The following is a 20,799-nucleotide window of genomic DNA, read 5'->3' as shown; positions in this document are numbered from 1 at the left end:
AGTTTGTTGTGTATGGGGCTGCGTAGCTGCAGACCAGTCAGGGTGCCCATGCTGACCCCTGTCCACTGCTGAAAGCACCTGGTCTGATGACTCACGAGTTCAAGGTGTTGACTTGGCCTCCAAATTCCCCAGATCTCAATCCAATTGAGCATATGTAGGATGTGCTGGACAAACAAGTCTGATCCATGGAGGCCCCACCTCGCAACTTACAGGACTTAAAGGATCTGCTGCTAACGTCTTGGTGCCGATACCACAGCACACCTTCAGAGGTCTAGGGGAGTCCATACCTCGACAGGTCAGGGCTGTTTTGGCGGCAAAAGGGGGACCTACACAATATTAGGCAGGTGGTCATAATGTTATGGCTGATCGGTGTATATATATATATATATGTATACACTGTATGTATTGTAGAACTTACAAGAGCAGGCTGTGAGTAAAAGTGATATAGACCTAAAATTATATTTAAGCACTCTTCCAACATTAGGGAGCAATCGGGCAAGCCAATGTAAAGTCCCAAGCTGCACAGCCCCAAGCACACAGTACTAACTCATGCTCACAAGCTGCACAATAGAAAGAGAGAACAAAAAGAAGATGCTGGAGGCTTTGCCCTCCACAGGGATCCTTATCAGGAGGAAGCGGGTTGTTCAGCCCCTGGCATACTCACTCACAGTGCACTGGACCATTAGGACAGGCCAGTGTGAGCAAACAACACTGTTAACCCCATGTTCCCCCCAAATGTCCCGTTATTTCCATGGTAGAAGGACCTGCATGCCCACCTTGCCATTAAATATCAGTCAACCTCAAATCCAACACATCTACCATATATGTTGCATTTGCATTTGTAACATACACCGATCAGCCATAACATTATGACCACTGACAGGTGAAGTGAATAACACTGATAATCTCGTTATCATGGCACCTGTCAGTGGGTGCGATATATTAGGCAGCAAGTGAACTTGGCCCATGTGGTCCGATCCAACCGACGAGGTACTGTAGTTCAAATTGCTGAAAACGTTCATGCTGGTTCTGATAGAAAAGTGTCAGAACACACAGTGCATCGCAGTTTGTTGCGTGTGGGGCTGCATATCTGCAGACCAGTCAGGGTGCCCATGCTGACCCCTGTCCACTCCCAAAAGTGCCTACAATGGGCACGTGAGCATCAGAACTGGACCACGGAGCAATGGAAGAATGTGGCCTGGTCTGATGAATCACGAGTTCAAGGTGTTGACTTGGCCTCCAAATTCCCCAGATCTCAATCCAATCAAGCATCTGTGGGATGTGCTGGACAAACAAGTCCGATCCATGGAGGCCCCACCTCACAACTTACAGGACTTAAAGGATCTGCTGCTAACGTCTTGGTGCTGGATACCACAGCACAACTTCAGAGGTCTAGTGGAGTCCATGCCTCAATGGGTCAGGGCTGCAAAAGGGGGACCTACACAATATTAGGCAGGTGGTATAATGTTATGGCTGATTGGTGTATGTATATGTTAAATTCACCTGGTATGAGTTAAATATAGTTTCCATATATAACTTAACACAGTCTTGCTTGATAGTCATACATTTTTCCATATGGGGAATCACAAACTGCTACATGAATCAATTAATTAATCATATTTGTGGAAAGTGCCAAAACACTGGTGATATTAAATGCACATAATATTTAATTATTGTTGTACTTCAGTTCATTCAAGATTGTGCTTGTTTTAACATGCCCTCTCCTGTTTACATAAAGATGAAAGTGAAATGAAAACTGCAGCATGCCATCATCAGTGTAATTCAAGCCATCCTGATCAGCTGTCAATCTGTATAACATCATAAGAACATAAAGGTTATGAGCAAGAGGAAGCCCTTCGGCAATCAATCTTGTATGAGTGATAAATGAGCACTCAAGGTTAAAACTATTTTTAAGTAACTAACTAAGGTTAGACAAATTATAAAATAAAGTAATTAGATAATATTTACATAATCAATCCAATTAGTTCACTAAATAGAATCCTGTAATTTCCACTTGTAGTCAGCTTTGAACTGTTGTAGTTTTGCTAGACCTCAGTGGAGGTGAGGACTTCACTTTCTACAAGGTGTGTGTAGATGTAAACTGTATGTATAACTATTGTTATTATTGTTTTATTTTTTCAGATAAAGGTAATGTCATAGACAGAAAACAATCAATTAAACAATTGTTTTCAATTTTCCAAAATCAGACACTTAAGTATAAGCCCAATGGAAACTGTGGCATTAGTTGTTTTCTACAGTGAGGATATTTAAACACTCTTCAAGCCCTTCCTTGCTCAATATAGGAGCTGATCAGCAGGCCTCCACAGTGGAACCTCATTATTAATAGAAATCTGACCTTTCTGGAGGCAGTTCACACACCAGCAAATAACAGCTTTCTGTGGAACAGCAGCTGCTTTCAGGTTTATCACCCCGTTTCACTCACTGTACTGATTTCAAGGACAGAAAAGTAAAATTAGTCAGGAATAATTCACTTGCCTTCAAAATGCCAATGGCAGGATTGAAAGATCTAAGAAGTCCAAAGCAGAAACACTTGCTAATTTATATTTTCATACTGCAGATATCATGTATGGTATCAAGTACTCTGGCAGCACTGCTAAGGTGCACTTTGTGAATATGTATGAGAATTGTAGATTTGAACTAAATCATGGTTGAACGTTAGTGCTTATTAGCTCACATGTTAATACTAAAGTGACTTTTAAAGATAAAACATTAAAATGTAAGTGTTCTATGCCTGCTTATTTAAACTCTTCCAGCCATCTGTGACATAAAATAATCTACTTTAGTGCATGCTTTAAAATAGAAAAATACAATCTTCTCTTTATTCCCTTTGCTTCATTGGTTCAGGACTGTGGGTGTTCTGTTTTAGCATGCACCTTAAGTAAGCTCTCATATATCACAATGGGTGTCATTATTTGCTAAATCATATAATATATACAGGCTACAGTACCTACAAAATAATATTTATGTAGTTTTTTGTTTTGTTTCAGTAGATCAACTAAGGTATTGAACCAAAGAAGACACTGTAGTGTCACAGGAATTAATCTATTTACCACTGATCAAGATTGTGGCCTATCCACATATTGCCCTACATTTATTTTCCTTTGCAGCGATATTCCACAATAAAGTGAGTGAAAACATTGCATCACCCACATAATTATTGCAGTGCATAAATGTAACACTGCTACTGGTGCTAGTTTAGATATGTAGGTGTCTTTCTCAAAACATACAAAAAATGAATTGTTCGTACAACCATAAAAAAGCCAAATGGCCATCTGGAACTCAGTATAACATCTAAACTTTCTAAAACGACTTCTATGGTTAAAAATTAAAGTGTTCCCAACTGAATGTGAATTCACTTGAAGGGCAGCTTTATAATAAAATAAAATAAATATATAGAAATAATAAATAAAGTTGTTACAAGATTTACAAGGTTTTTTAAATCCTTTTGACTGCCGTTATACTCCGTTTGCATAAACCTAAAAATATAATGGACAGAAAACTGTGAAAAGCAGTTTACCTAACAATAATTGAATATTGAATCTATTAAGCAGGATTCTTTATTTCCAAAAGTAGACATGCTAAAATATTTAATAAGATTTGCATTAACGCATTAAGTTCATGTCATACCTAGACTTTGATCACTGAAAGCAAATGCCAGTTGTTGGTTGTTGTTTTTTAGTGTGTTGTTTATTGTTGTTGTTTATTTTAAACACTTTGTTTTTTAAGAGGTAAGGTAAAAGCCATAGTCCCTTTAAGTCTTGGAGCGTAAAGATTATAGTGAATGTAAAAAAGAAATACATTGTTAGTTTCTTTAAGAGAATAGCATTTTAACATGACTTCAAAGTCACAGAGAGCTGTCAAAGCTATAAAGACGTGTGGGTTTAAAAGATTTATACGTCCTACTGGAAAGCATGAAGTGTGTCATAGGTAAAGGTCCTTTGCAGAAGTAAAAGCAAGGTACAATAGTTTCATACAGCTGTTTGCTCAACAATGACTGACTGCTTTCTTAGGAGCTTTTGTACTCTGTGTTGTTATTACAATGAGACATATCTTCCCACCTTCTTTTTGTTTATGTTACAAAACCTGATTCATCCATTATGATAAAAAATACTTTTCTCTATCATCAAAGAAAAAAAAAACACACAAAAAAGTCATTATGTTTATATTTCTGAAAACGTTATTGTAAAATATGGATTTGTCCAATACAAAAAATGTCTTGCTGCTGTAATGGAAGATGTATCCAGATGCAACAGATGAACTGTGTGGAAAACATTCTGCATTGTTTTTGTCACAGTTCATATATGTATTCATATATATATCAGAACTCAGAAGAGAAAAAACTGATAGGTATCATGAAGATCATGAAACCTTTTTTCTGCCTTCTACCTGCATCAGAGATACTAAGCCAGTTAGTTTAAACAGTCAGTTCCATATTACTGCCAGGATATTGCAATGTGTTGCTCATCAACACTTCCCCTTAATGATGATGACATTTATTTGTGCCAACCAATGTACTGTGAAACCCAAAATAACTTTACTGATTAAACAAAAAGATGTTCAATATCTCAGTATACCGATACATTTGAAAACACACCTGAGTTCAGATATGTCCAGATCCACTGAGGCTTTTACAGTACGATCAAAAATGGTTGTAAATGAAAAGAGCTATTCAGTTGAGAATGGCAGAAGTGGTTTGGGTTTTACAAGAAAAGAACATATTCACAATTATGGTGTAATGCTCCAGTCTTGTGTGTCCTGATTGAATACTGTATAATTAATGTTAAATGTCAGTAATTGGTGACTGTACTGTGTTCAATGTCTAAGAAAGGATGGCACAGCCTGTGAATAATAACTATTAGTCAGATGGAGGGGGAGGAGGTAGTTGGAATTATATGTGCTGCAATGAACTGAACTAGTTCCCTCAGTAGGTACTGAAATATTTAAAGGTACCACAGTGAATATTCATGTCCCAGAAGAGGCTTTAATATCATACTTGAAAACCATTGAAACCCCTTGAACTTGAGCATTTGGATTTTCATTGAAGACTGTTAATTGCCATGCAGGTCTGAGCATATTCATCTCTTAGTGGCACTTTACCAGCTGAAGGCTACAATCACAATACGTGGGGCAAAAGATAAGCCTGTGACCACAGCCCTCTTACAGCTGTATTAACAAGGTTAGAGCCTCAAATTGCTTCTGCCGAATCTACTTTTCTGACATGATGTTATTGGTTTCTTTCAGAACTGTAAATATCTGCAGCAGTTGTCCAAAGAGGTGTCTTTGCTGCAGACCCAGAACAATGGGTTTAACCTTTCCACCACACTAGTAGCCTTCTTGTATGGATGGTATCACAAACTCAAGTGTTACATGCAGCTCCTAACCCAGATCCTGTAGCTATCCAGATTCTTTATCAATTTGGTTGGTTAATTGGTGAGAATGGGGAAAAACTGCTTGTTACTTGTGGAGCTTTTCAGGACTGAGACAAGAAGCGTTTCAATTAACTCTAGCAGGACATGCAAGTGTTACAACACAGAGATAACCAGGAGGCAGTGTTGTTCTCGAATGTCATTCCTTCCTGTCCTCACATAGAGAAGTGGGAGGTGAAACTGAAAAATAATCTCGTTTTGTTCTGAGAATTCTCTTTTATGCTATTGAAGTCAAGTTAAAAGTAAGGGGGGGGGGGGCTTATGCCTGGAGATACTCGGATTTAGAGTACCCTCGGGTTACATAAACAAAACCATAATCATGGATAATTACTGGCAGCCCTCCCAGAATCCTTGCAGTTTATGCAGATGGTTTCTGTGAGGCTTTAACTTGACAATCTCAAACATCTGCTTAAAATTACGTTTCCAATGAATGTAAAACAATCTCCTGACCTAGTAACTATTTTCTTTACTTCTGGGTTATAAAATTCACATAAACAAACACACAGATGTGTTTGTATAGGGAAAATAATAAAGGACTAGAAAAGGTAGAGGACAGCTTTCTATTTTCTTTGTCATTGTCAAAGAGATTAAGTCACACAGTGCACAAATGTCCCAGTATTGTAAAAAAACAACAACAACAACCCCATTACATTTTATCAAGAAACAAAAAAATAGATGAACCAGCACAGACAATAATATGAACAACACATTTCTGTGAAATGTTGTATTTCCAAGTATGTTTTAAGCATTCAATTTCTTACGTTAAATGTAGTGAAAAGATTAAGATATTAATTAAACATATCTGTGTACAACTGTGTATAATTTTGTGGTGGTTTTCTCTGGACTGTTTTTACAAAATAAATGTTTTGCATTATGTTGATGTGACAGGGATATAACCAGTATCTGACAGGCAGAGTACAATAGCTCAAATTATATTTCAGATGGTTTTGCTTGTTAGTTTTAGTTCTGTTTCTTAAATATGCACAAGGTTATATTTAATTCATATCAATTGTTAAATATGATACAATGTAGAATACAAGTTTGAATAGCAGAAAACTGACCATGTTTGTGAAAAGTCCTGCACTTAATTTGGCTGAAGATGTGCTTAATGTAAGTCCTCTGCCTTAGTCTGGTCTTGCCATTGTTCTCAATTTGAATTCAACAGTTTCACAGTAAGCAGTCTGCTGGCTTTGTCACCCACACTGTTTGGATGAGGACTCTGATGAGTCAAACAAAACACCTAAATCCTTTTCAGTAGTTCAAATTCAGTATCACTCACTAGGTTTATGTGTATCTTAATATTGTCTGTACTATATATATTGTATTTATATATATATATATGAAATGTACATTGAGCCACATCCTACAAGTTCTCAATGTGGTCAAATTGTTGATGGACTCCTGCTGTTGCTGTTAGGAAACTAGTCTAATTGTGTTGCATACAAATAGCAGTCTAAGGCATTGTTATATAATAGGAAGAGCAGAGGATCCTTATTCCACTCCCTCTGGTCTACCTGCGGTTATTTCACCCCAAGTTAAGGTTTCTTCTCTTGCTATGATTATGATTAATTGATTCTTAAGGCAAACACTTGTACTGGATTGCTTCTGATCATATGTGACAAGTTCACCTTACATGTGTTACTTTGTTAAATGCTTTCTGGGGATCTAAATTCATTGTGTCATTCATTTTACCCATCACCACAGCTCCATCAATAGCACAATGTTTCCAGTCCTGTCCTGAGATGATTCTGCTGCACTAAAATGTTTGCCTAAGATGTACACACCATGTTTATTCTGGACATTGCACCATAAATTAGGTCGACTCAGACGACCTACTAGGCCAAATCATACTGGTCTTCCTGACCTACCCCTTGCAGCTGAAATCTGAGATGCAATGGAAAACTGTGATCACAATATGGTTAGATTTGAGGCATACTTTCAAAAAAACAAGGACCAAGTCTAAAACATGGTCTACAATTTTAGAAAAGCAAACCTTGAAGGTATGAGGCGGCACTTAGAAGAGGTAGACTGGAGCACATTGGATACAGATTCAGTTAAAAATGGATGGTTATATTTTAAGAATATGCTACTTGAGGCTCGCGACAAATTTATACCAAAACTTAGCAAATTGAGGACCAACAAAAATTGTCCAAAATGGTTTAATAGAAGTATGCAAAAAAATATCAAGAGAAAGAAAATGTTGTATAGCTCATATAAAGGGATATAGATGAAACAAAATACAAAGAATACATTGAACTGCAAAGAGATCTTAAGAAAGGGATCAGGAAAGCAAAGAGGGAAATAGAAAGAAACATAGCTCTGGAGCTAAAACTAATGCAAAGAGCTTTTTTCAATATTACAACAGCAAGTGGTCAATAAAGGAGGAAGTGAAACAACTAAAGGGTAAAAATTGAAGTATCTTGGAAAACGAACAAGATGTGGCAAATGTTCTAAATTAGTTTTTCACAAAGGTTTTTACAAAAGAAAAATCAGATAACATGCCACATGTTAACAACCAGTCCAGTCAAACCCTAAGAGAGATCAGGATAAATGAGGAGGAGGTACTAAAGGGACTAGCAGAATTAAAAACAAACAAATCACCTGGGCCAGATGGGATATTTCCAACAGTACTTTAAGAAATTAGGGAAATTATTTATAGGCCACTAATTCAAGTATTCCAAACAGGGGATGTGCCGACTGACTGGAAGACAGCAAATATCATACCAATCCACAAGAAAGAGGACAAAACTGAGCCAGGAAATTACAGACCAATCAATCTCACCTACATTACTTGTAAAATTTTGTAAAACAATATTAGACAGAAAATAGAGGAGCATGTTAATGAAAACCATATTCTTGGAGATAGTCAACATGGGTTTAGACGAGGCAGATCATGTCTTACTAATTTATTAGAATTTTTTGAACATGCAACTGCAGCTGTAGATCATGTGAAAGCATATGATATGATATACTTAGATTTTCAAAAAGCTTTTGATAAGATTCCACACCATAGACTGATCCTCAAATTGGAAGCTGTAGGCATTCAGGGTAATGTAAGTAGATGGATTATGAACTGGTTGATGTATAGGAAACAGAGGGTGTCAATTAGAGGAGTTGCTTCTAACTGGAGTGAGATTGTTAGTGGAGTTCCACAGGGATCAGTACTAGGGCCTTTGATTTTTCTAATCTATATTAATGATCTGGACTCTGGGATAGTTAACAAACTTGTCAAATTTGCAGATGATACTAAAATAGGTGGCTCAGCAGATAAAATCTTGGCAGCACAGGATATTCAAAGAGACTTGGATCAGTTGTGGGCCGACACCTGACAGATGTGCAAGTGCAAGGTATTACATACAGGTAACAAAAATGTCCACTATAATTACACTATGGGAGAAATAGAACTAGATTAAGTAACGCATGAGAAAGACCTAGGAGCCTACGTGGACTCCTCACTTTCTCCATCCAAACAATGTGGGGAAGCAATAAAAAAGGCAAACAGGATGTTAGGGTTTTTTGTCAAAAGTGTAGAAAACAAGGGCAGTAATGTTCAGACTGTACAATGCACTAGTTAGAGCTCATCTGGAATATTGTGTACAGTTCTGGGCTCCACACTTCAAGAAAGATATCACTGCTCTAGTTCAGAGGAGAGCAACCAGACTTATTCCAGGTTTGAAGGGAATGTCCTACTGAGAGACTGAGGGAACTGAACCTTTTCACTCTGGAACAGACTACGAGAGACTACGTGGGGACTTGATTCAAGTCTTCAAAATCATGAAAGGCATCAACCACATCAAACCAGAGGAGCTTCTCCAGATCAGCAGGGACACACGCACCCGGAACACAAATGGAAATTGGGCTTCAAGGCATTCAAGATGGAAAACAGGAGAAACTTCTTCACACAGAGAGTTGTCACAATCTGGAACAAACTCCCCAGTGATGTGGTTGAAGCTGAACATTTAGGAACATTCAAAAATAGACTGGATAGTATCCTTGGATCACTTAGTTATTAATGGACACCAAACGAGCACGATGGGTCGAATGGCCTCCTCTCGTTTGTAAACTTTCTTATGTTCTTATGTTCTTAAATGCATATTACTGTCCAGAAGGGTACATTATAACCACACCAAATGTATTAACATGCATAGATACTAGACTTGTCACAATAACTTGGAATACTGAGAAATGTAATAATTCTCTTATTTTCTTTTCCCTAGTTGGTGTTACCAGAGTATTCCATTCATGCCCTCTTCTGCATAATGTTCCTATGTGCTCAACAATGGTTGACGGTTGGCCTGAACATCCCCCTTCTCTTCTACAATTCATGGAGGTAGGATTTTGCTGCAGGAACAGTTTTATTGCAATACGGGTAAAGCAATGAAGACGGTTTGGTGCCCTAGTGCCAAAATTACCGCCAGCCATTCATTAGAGGGGGGAAAAGGAAACATTGTAAAGAGACTAGCAGACTTGCGGAATAAAATATCACAAGCAAATCCCTGATGTAGGGCTCTAGTGAAGGTCCGGCATCTCTTTCCTTCTGTTATGCTCATTTTAACACCCTCATCTTATTTTATTGAACAAAAGAAGTGTTGCATACCTTTAATTCCTATTCAGAGCTAATACATTTGTCACTCTGGACAGACACTACGTAAAACAACATATCAGCCCACTTAATTTGCAATTATGTTTTCGAAACATGACGGAAGAGTAACTTTGTGTTCAAAGACTTTAAGCAAGGTCGCTAGCAATTGCATGCGAGTGGAACAGGGTTTCGCTTCAGTGACTCAAAAGGTCACTGCTTTTGTATTTAAAATAATGTGTGTTGAAATGTTACTAAGTCACATGGGGTCCATTCACACCCTGCTAAAGTCACAAGCGCAGTGTCTTATTTTAAAGACCAGTATGAACAAGTACAGTCTGCTTTCATAAGCATCTTCTGTTTTAGTTCAGCTCAGTTCACGGTACAAGAAACTCCATACGCACACACCAGAAGTGCAAGCCATTAGCAGAGGAAACAAATAATAAAGTAGGGAAAAGCACCGACATAAGCAGATCCTAATCCAGTTTTTATACACTTTATGTAACCACTGAGATTCCCTGAAATCACTCCTGTTTAATAGGTCACCTGTCAAATGTATATTATGTGTACAGTGAGATTTCTGCAAGGGCAGTTTGGTCCATCCACTGCATTTTCTTGCACTTAGACTTGCACTTAGGCAGGCAACATACAAACATCATTAGCAGAGCTGCTGCTGTGATCCTTAGGGGGAGGGGAGTACATTCTAATACCAGTGGATGGTTTATATGTTGCTAATAGATAGTGAGAGAACAGTAAAGCTGCGTGACACAAAGGCTTCACTGTGATTGATGAGAAAAGAGAATATTTAACATGAACACTTTGTGGTGGCATTTTTTCTTGGGAAGGTCAACACACATACACACACACACACACACACACACATCATTTTTGACCACATATGTTACCATGTATAGATCTCTGCGCTTGGTTGTTTTTCATGTTTCTGAAGGAGCTCCATGGCTTCTGCTTGATCAGTTTCTGATGCTGCAAGATGCCTAGGGGCTACAAATGCCTTCCATTTTCAGTGCAGAAGAGAATCAGTTCTGTCCTCAGATCTGCATCTCTTGTTTTATTTTTGTCCCTGCTGAGCACAGCTGATGTCCGTTTAGTTCGACTGCTCCGCCAGATTTATTTTAGCTTTTATATATACCTATGTGATTCCTCTCCCCTTTTATTGTCTCTTTCTATTTATTCCTCCACGCCCTATCTGGACGAGCATGTCTTGCTTTGTAGCTATAGGCACATTTGCCAACTTTAAGTCCACGTACTGTTTCTCCATATGCATGCAGAATATAGGCAAAGGGAAGTGGATTTACCCCCAGATCTGAAGAGGAGATCTGCTTCATTATAGTTTTAACAATTTTTGTTGTGCAAGTTTATTTTTTCTACTATTGTCTTATATTTCAAATGGATCACTGCTAAAACAGGTTAACGCTTCCAATATTACTATTATGTATTTATTGGTTCAATTGTTATTAGAATTGATTGTCTTGAAATGTGTGTTGTATATTTTAGACTTTCAGTGGAGGATGTGATGCTATGCAGGTTGTTATGTTCAAATTACTTTGTTGCCCAAGTATGCTGCTTGCACTTATTCTGACACTACGTTTAATTCATTGACGTGGCAAGAGCCTTTGGATGCCGGTGCACTTTATTTATATGTAAAATCAATCGAAGAGAAGTGTAGTAAATGTTTCCAAATTTAGTTAAAAAGCTTCAAGCTGATTTACAGGAGAAGCTGTACAACCTGAAGATCAGATTCAAGCTGTGCTTCTCACCGTGGGCGGAAATCCCAGAGGCCCTATACAATTTGTTAATCCATGGAGAGATTGGGTTTTGTAGGGGCCTTGGTCTCTGAAAAGCAGCTACGTTCTCCTATTTCCTTTCTGGCTGATTCTCTCAGTTCTGCGCAGGTGTCAGTGCTGGTGAAAACTTAATCTTTGTTCAATTCTAAAATGACTATAAAAATCTAAACTTCAATTAAGAATTTATAGGAATCTTTTAATAAGATATTTACTACTTTACATTACATTGAGATGTGGTTTGTGTAATACATATCTACAAAATAGTAATATATAAGTAATATATATTTTTTAAAATATTTGTAAATATGTATCTATATAAGAAATGAAGCACCAGCATAAAATACTGGAAGCCAATGAACTGTATACATACTTCACTCCCTTATACTGACATAGGAAACATTATGAGGGTTTGTGCTAATAGTTTCTTTAGTTTGACTTACCATCAATTATCCCTATGCTTTCAGGTACTTTCAGAGTCCCACAGACACGCCTGAGTTATTGTATGATCCAGCTTCAGTGATGAATGGGGACACTCTGAAGTTTTGTCAAAAAGAAGCCTGGTGCAAGATGTTTTTTTATGTACTCTCCTTCTTCTACTATTTGTACTGGTAGGTTGATTCTGCAACCTTGATTTTGTCTCCTATCACCAAATGTGTAATAGTGTTGTTTAGATTGTTTTCTAAAGTTATTTATGATAATTATTATGAATTTGTGTTTAAGAAAGTTGCATAGTAACTAAATAGACAGTTCCTGCAAAACGATTCATTGATTTGAGGGGCCAGTATAAGATTCTGAAACATGTGATGCGGTGGTAATGCTCTAGGCCTTGCAATTAGTGCTCAACAGGACCTTCCCTGATTATGCTGAAAAAGCGCATTATTATGACTGTCAGCATGTCATGAATACATTTAACACTTCAGATAGCAATTTAAAAAAACTAAACACCACATATTCAAATATGTGCAGATTTGTAACAACTCGTCTTGTGTTCACTCTTCAAGTGTAATACAAAATACAAAATCAAACTCAAACTACATATATATTTAGGAAATCATGTCTTAAACCTCTGAAAAACAAAATACAGTATACTTTAATAGTATTTTTAAATCCATTATATTATCAAGTATGAATACAATAACGAAGCCAGAAGTCTTGACAGCCAAATAGACAGGCTTGTGTGGAAAAAGTTAGTTGTATTTTCACATTTTAACATTCTCATAGGTTTATTTAAGTTATATTTCTTCGTCTGCATTGAGCAAGGTATTGTTTTGCACTGGTATAGATATGAAAGAGGGGATCGATAGAGCAAATAGATTAACCATGAGTTGAAAGATAAATTAGTATTTTTTTTTATCTCAGAGGATTAGATCTCACAACGTCCTGCGTATAAAATGGTTACACTTCTCATAAACAGGAAGTTTTTCCTGTCAGACTGATTCCTTGTGAATCTCCATTGAAGTGCTCTTTCCATAAATTGCACAAGATTTTCTGTGTCCAGTGGCTACATTGGGGTGTTTATTATAGTGTCTTGAGACTTGATGTAGCACACACCCTTGGGGAGTTTTTCTTTAAGATGACCTTTATACATCTGCCTTGTCTGCTTGGTGTTTGTGTCACAAGAAATCTTTGTGCCTCAATAGTTTTAAAGCAGCAGAATTGAATTTTCAGATTGTTATCAAATTATTAGTTACTTAAGCTGGCCATATAAACTGACTTTCAGAAAATGCACGAAACAGATTTTGGCACATATTGCGGGCCCTCAAGTTGTCGGATTGGTTCTAAACACATTTTTAAATGTATTTCTTGTGGTTAAAGGTATAAGGCATACACCATATTATATTTTTATAAAAAAAACAAAGATAAAACTCAAGTGGCTGCAGGAAAATAGTGCTGGCATTTTACGTTTAGATGCATGTGCTGTAGGGCTTGCTTAAAATTGTTTCACCCCCCCCCCCCACTCCCCAGAAAAAGAGATTCTGTTTTGTCTGCCTAAATTACCATCACTGTCCTGCAAGCAGCCAGTTTGATATTTTTTAAATGTAGCAGGTACACTGGCACAGAAGGGGATTCACATGACAATAAGCATGTCCGTGCCGGGCCGGTGGGTTTTATTCTGAGCCACTTCACATAATGTTTTTTTTTTTTTTTCAAATTGCCCCTTTTATACCCATTTCAATATCTGTTACATAAATTACCATGAAATTATGTGACTTCATTGTGTGACATATGAAGCCACCCTACGATAATTGTTCCTTTTTTGTTTTAAAGGACATCAAATTATTTTATTTTGAGATGAGTGGGCATTTGGTTTACACATTCTAAACTGCATTCTGATCAGTAATAATAAATCCGCTACCATTCTGTATATTTTTCATTTGTCAGCTAGCAAGTGAGTTTAACGTTAAAACAGTCGGACAGGTGTGGAGCTAATGTACAGATATCCTTGTTGTCTTCTGATACAACTAATTAAGACGTTTACCTCACAAACTGTATAAATAAAGATGCCTCTACCACTGTATAGCAGAGGGGGGAAGCACAATTACAGAGCAGAAAAGACAGCAGATGTATTACAAACATTGAGAAAGAGAGGAACAATGAGCATCCATGTTTTATGTTCTTTTAATGAACAATGCAATCTTCTGTAAGTGTACTTTACATAATAGCTTTTTAATGCTTTATTCCATAGTTTAGCTTTCTGTACTCTATAGCATATCTTTGCTTACAGGGTGAAGAGTTGCAGAAAATAGCTCATGTGTGGTAGAAGGTTGATTCTTTATTCCAGCAGCTGCAGGGGAGCCTGACAGGAGAAGTTTCCTCAGACAGTCTCAACAATTCTAAGTTACATTTGGTATTTTATGGGTTGTGTTCAAGACAGAGAAGACCGTTCTTTCCTTCTTGATTTGCAAACAAGCAAATTGTAACTAATTAACAAGAGACATTTAAATTACTTACTACATAGACTTTATGAATTAATAACCTCTTGGTCAAGGATGCTAACACAGCAAATATTGTTAAACAACAAGATGTAGTGAAACAACAGAATGCAGAGCCTTAGAGATAAGATAGCTATATTTGAAATGAGAGAATCTATACTGTTTGAGGGAGGCAGCCTTAACAGGGTCCAGAGTAACAGAGAAACAGAGTCAGCTTTTAAAACTCTAGGAATGTGAAATGTGTCTAGAAATATTAAATTTAGTTCAAGAAATATTACATTTAGTTCTTCAGAGGGTATAAAATCCCTTTTCTCTGCTTTGAATTCTGACTGCCTTAATCACTGTGACTGTGCAGTAGTTATAGCAGGAGGCGTTTATTAATATAAATAGGGTACAAGCGGGAAACTTGCAATACTTGGGATAGGTTTAGGTTTTGATTTAATACCCACCCCTCTACCATCGAAGGATGGGAAGACGATATGAAAAATGGTCTGCTATTAAAAATATAAAAACTTGCATTTGAAAAACAATCAATTCAATGTATTCTGGCGACATGTTCTCAGTGATCAGAAATGCACGTAACATAGATTTATTATTCATGATAAACAGTTACATCTAAGTTTTGAATATATTTCGTCCCAAAGAATTGGATGTCAGTGAATGTGTCAGTGAATACCTGAATTAGATTTATTTTTAGCAAGTGAAGGGCGTCCGGTAAAGTGAGACTCAGTAAGAGACATCCCGAATCGCACACCTTTTCCCTCGTCCCCTTCCCTTGCGGGGCGGAAGTACTCCGGCGGCATCTTAAGGGCTGTCCCTGTCCCTCAGGAGCGAGTGGAGCAGCCAATCGCGCTGTTTGTCCTTCGTGCTCCCTTTGACGGAGTGAACAGAAGAGCGCACTGATGCGGAAGAGTTTAGCGCTGAATCCCACAGCTCTGTGCGTTATAGTGATGCGCATTCCGCTCCCAATCGGCTCTTTAAAAAATGTGTTTTGTATTTTTTCAAGTCAAGCAGTTTGTGACAGTTTGACTATGATTGGTGTTAAAACAATTCTAATTAAATTATTAAATGAAATCATACTCTACCATTTAAAAAAGCATTGGTTTGTTATGAAACACATTGCTATTAAACATCTGCATGTAAAGTATAAAATTGTAATGTATATAAACAAAGCGCATATAAATCTAACCATTCAAAACAAATACAATCTGAACAACATAACAGAATATTGCACCATATTAAAGAAAACTAAATAACAATTTGCAAACTGCAGCATCCCAAAAAATGTAATAAAAGTAAAAATGAAGGCTGCTATTAAACGTGCATTTAAAGTATAACTTTTTGAATGTATATAACAAAGTGCTGCCAAGTGTCTGTGAGCACGTTGGCCCCGCTCTCCCTCGCGCCTCTCTGGTTCATTGGTTGACGCCACGTGTCTGATTGACATGAACAACAGGCGAGGCTGCTGGTCTGAGCAGACAGTGACAACGAATGTGTGCGCTTGAGCATTTAGGCCTATATTATTTTATTTATTTTTTCGTTCTTTGAATTAGTCAATTCTATTCATTTAAATATTTTGATTATTTATCTTAATTGTTTTTTAATATTTTTATAAATAGATCCGGCTCTTCTGATATGCGAGCCGACTCCCAACGTTCACCTACGACAGCCGGTGTCCTGCTGTCAACACGTTTTTATTAATCTCAAACTTTTTAAATCATCATGCATGAAATACACATTATTTCAGTTGTACACTTGTCTTCTTCAAGACAATGGCGTGTATGTAATGTATACCACGGTGGACATGAGCATTCAGACCTTTTTATACATGATCAAAGCACTCTTGACTTCAAAATATGTTAAGTTCAGGCTGGTTGTATTGGCAACCACTAACGCTGAACTTTTAAATTCACTATACATAAATCTCCCGCAGAATAAGGTGGATAGTCTTAATCTTTTCTACAATACGTAATTATTTAATTGTTATTTGTGCATACATGTACTATTCCCAGTTTTCTACTGTTAAATTGTGCTTTGCATTGACTCCCGTTTAAGACTTCAAAAACTAACAAGCAGATACACATGTTCTTAACATCTACAAATTATATTTAGGTCCAGATTAAATCAGAGTTTATCACACTATCTGGTGATTATCAGCTACGGGGCGGGGCAGTGCTTGATTTCATATAAGCCCCAGTTTTTGTGATACTGAACACTGAAATATATTTTGTACAAACGCTTGGTAAATTCAAAAATGCATTGGTAAATGCATTGGTTTAAACCTGCAGCAATTGTTCAGCTCCCTGGCAATTTGGAAACAACTTAAATGCCATCTATTAATAGAGACATCAACCGTTTTTGAGCCTGTGTTTTTCTTTCCATCCCACATGTGAACATCTTCACCCACTATGGGACAAATGAAGCATAAAGACTAATGGCAATAGTCCTGTGGCAAAATGTTATTGGCACCATATGCAGTAGTGCAGTGAAAAGCACTAATTAAGTTGCACTGTCTATTGTTTATGAAGGCGACACAAGCCCCTCAGGCTTATTAGCTCATCCTCTGTGGCAGCCACTAATTTATTCTGTCAAATCCCTCTTCTCCTTAATAATCCAGGAAAAGTCTGTATTACAGGATACTTCTGTCTCTTTGTACACAGAGGATGCAAATCCTTATATACATACAATTCTCCTTAATCATGCCAGAAGTGGTGCTAGCTATTCATGGACAATTTATTATGAAATGGGTAACACTTTACTATTATGGGCACCAAGTTTGAATGAATTAAAGTATAACTCCAACAGGAATAGCATATGAATGCCTCATGACACTGAGTTCTGGTGTTGATGTTGTATAAGACCTAACCCCAAACCTAGTCTGTAACCCTGACCCTAACCCTGAACCTAACCTTGTCATACATGTGATTAACAACAGAACTCAGATGAAGTGCATAAGGTATTCATATGTTATTCACAAATCACTTCATTGAGAACTAAAATGCTTTTGTGGACATATTGTATCATTAACATATTATTAATGACAGTGTAGGGTGCTGCTTGCAACTTTAAAAAGGTATTGCTACTTTTACTGGCATAATACCTACAGGCCATTTGTAAAATATCAGTCTTTTTTCCATAGTCCTGTAACTCAGTTGTAGTAATTTTAACAGTAATAAAATATATTAAATGACAGTATTTGTAATTTAAGTTGGTGGTGAACATTGTAGGTTTCATATGTCTTTCTCTTTATTCCCCACAGTATGATCTACACTTTGGTAAGTTCATAACAGGCTGCAGCACTAGCAGAAAACACTTGACATTAGCTCCCTGGGAAGATCCTGAGTCAGCAAAGTGACTGTTCCAGAATCCTGAGACAGAGACTCATTCTAGAACAGAGAACACTTGCAGGTGCTGCCGGACAAGGAAAACGACATCTTGCTATGGGAGGAATTTACAGCAGGTCTCCTCAATGTATGTACAGGCATTATGTGTTTACAGTATAAGGTTAAAATATGGTCACATTTTGACATTGTAGCTAGTTGCTACTTCTGTCTGTAATTCTGGACTGATTATGTTTTATTACAACACCATCTCCAATAAGGAGGCATAACTATGTTTCAAGATTGTATATTTGCAACTCAGGCATAAACGTAGACTCTCATAAGGATATGTGAGTTCTAATGTTTCTGTTTTTCCTGTGTGAGTTTCACTGTTCTAATATAATGGTTATTCTAGAACAGTTACAGAAACAGCAGAATAAAGCGTGTCTAGCCACATGACCAGCCTTCAACCCAGTAAGCATCACATTCTATATATAGCATATAGGATATTTTTGTTGAATGTTGAATGTTGCATTACTATGTAACGTGTACATTGCTTTTTTTTTTTATTATGAATTGCTCCTGTCTTATATTTATCTATCTCTCTATATATATTATATATGATATAATATATAATATAGATATAGTTATGTATATGAAGTGGAAAACATCTTGGGGAGGCCTTCATCCAGCAGTGGATCGATATAGGCTGATGATGATATATATATGTGTGTGTGTGTGTGTGTGTGTGTGTGTGTGTGTGTATGTATGTATAGTCTGTAAGAATATCATAATCTATTCATCTTGATAGGTAGAGAAGCAATCTAAGCCTCATTACAAACTGTCATTATTTATATCCACAAAGGGAAAAAAGGTTAATGAAAAAGGCCATTGAAAGCATCATAAAGGAGGGCACTGATTATTCTGTCTGCGTAGATCAGATAATTTCTTTAAAGAAAATATATACTTCTAGACAAAATGTAAAAACATATATATATATATTTTGGAGTGCAAAGGCATAAAGTAAAGTAGCAACTCAATTGTTGTGGATGTATTCTTTATCCTGTAATTTCAAAATTAAATCTTTGTGTTTCATTTGTATTTTAAGCAATAAAAAAACATATTTTTTCCTTTTCAAGAAGTGAACATTTGGTGACAAAATGAATCTTATAAAATCAATACCTGGCAACATGGCAATCCTGCACAATGATACAGCCATTAAAAGCAGGCAGTTGGGGGTTTACAGCAGAAGAACTGCTGTGTAAACTGGGTTGAGCTTAACCTCTTTCCCATTATTTTCCTAGTTCAGCTGGAATAAAATGTAGAAAGTTGACCCAAACATGAAAGAACCTCTGTTTTTTCATTGCCTTGATGGTAAACTATATCTACTGTACCTTGTGAGAATACATTCTAACCAATGAACAAGGGTGTGTTGGGAAACACCAGACAGTGAATCACAACGCATGCAACACTGAGTAATTTAAAAACATATATATTATTCTTAGGTTTGTTTTTGTTGGTGGTGGTGGTGGAGGTGGAGGTTTTTAAGGACACAAGACTCTTGCACTCTTCGTAAAATGTGTATAATTTCTGAAAATCATTGTTGAACTTCCCAATTTTGTTTTTCAACATAGATCATATAACCAAAATTTTATTGTTGTTATGGCATTCTTCAATAATTTTATATATTCTGTGTATGTTTTACTTCACTGCAATCTATTTATGATACATTTAATTAAATAAAAAAGTAAAATAAAGGAACAGTTATTAAAAAAGACATTAATCTCTATTCCTGTATTATTCTGGCTGAACTAATACAATAATCATTTCTATTTATTCCTTTCTGTATTGTGAAGACTTCAGTGGAGGGTAAATTAATATTATTTCTAAATGTTATCATGTCTCATGCCCTTCCCAGCTAACACATTTTGTTCTGGCAACATTGTGCAAGGTTGTAGTTTAGTTGTATATTGATTCTGACAAAGATGATTTATTTTGCAGAAATGTAAGACCCTGCCCACATGGGGTCATTAAGGTTCTTTGATTGTTGCACAATAATGGAGTCTGCACAATCATAGGTCCCACTCTGTAACCATACATAAGAAGCAGAACTCCATTATTTTGCATTCAAATATATGGTATGTATATTGTGTATATACACTCACCTAAAGGATTATTAGGAACACCATACTAATACTGTGTTTGACCCCCTTTCGCCTTCAGAACTGCCTTAATTCTACGTGGCATTGATTCAACAAGGTGCTGAAAGCATTCTTTAGAGATGTTGGCCCATATTGATAGGATAGCATCTTGCAGTTGATGGAGATTTGTGGGATGCACATCCAGGGCACGAAGCTCCCGTTCCACCACATCCCAAAGATGCTCTATTGGGTTGAGATCTGGTGACTGTGGGGGCCAGTTTAGTACAGTGAACTCATTGTCATGTTCAAGAAACCAATTTGAAATGATTCGACCTTTGTGACATGGTGCATTATCCTGCTGGAAGTAGCCATCAGAGGATGGGTACATGGTGGTCATAAAGGGATGGACATGGTCAGAAACAATGCTCAGGTAGGCCGTGGCATTTAAACGATGCCCAATTGGCACTAAGGGGCCTAAAGTGTGCCAAGAAAACATCCCCCACACCATTACACCACCACCACCAGCCTGCACAGTAGTAACAAGGCATGATGGATCCATGTTCTCATTCTGTTT

At 37.0% G+C, this 20,799-nt stretch overlaps 1 protein-coding gene across 1 annotated transcript in view; it reads left to right on the top strand.

Moving 5' to 3' along the window:
- Positions 1-19,788, top strand: part of cnih3 (cornichon family AMPA receptor auxiliary protein 3) — a 42,831-nt gene extending 23,043 nt beyond the window's left edge. Inside the window, exons 4-6 of the mRNA XM_066711046.1 lie at positions 9,665-9,777; positions 12,296-12,439; positions 18,024-19,788. Coding sequence (XP_066567143.1) covers positions 9,665-9,777; positions 12,296-12,439; positions 18,024-18,051 — 285 coding nt within the window. The 3' untranslated portion in view covers positions 18,052-19,788. The remainder of the gene's footprint in view (positions 1-9,664; positions 9,778-12,295; positions 12,440-18,023) is intronic.
- The last annotated feature ends 1,011 nt before the right edge of the window (positions 19,789-20,799 follow it).

Source organism: Amia ocellicauda, chromosome 1, assembly GCF_036373705.1.
Source record: "Amia ocellicauda isolate fAmiCal2 chromosome 1, fAmiCal2.hap1, whole genome shotgun sequence".
NCBI lineage: Eukaryota > Metazoa > Chordata > Actinopteri > Amiiformes > Amiidae > Amia > Amia ocellicauda.
The sequence above is the reverse complement of the archived record's forward strand: the minus strand, read 5'-3'. Positions and strand labels throughout refer to the sequence as shown.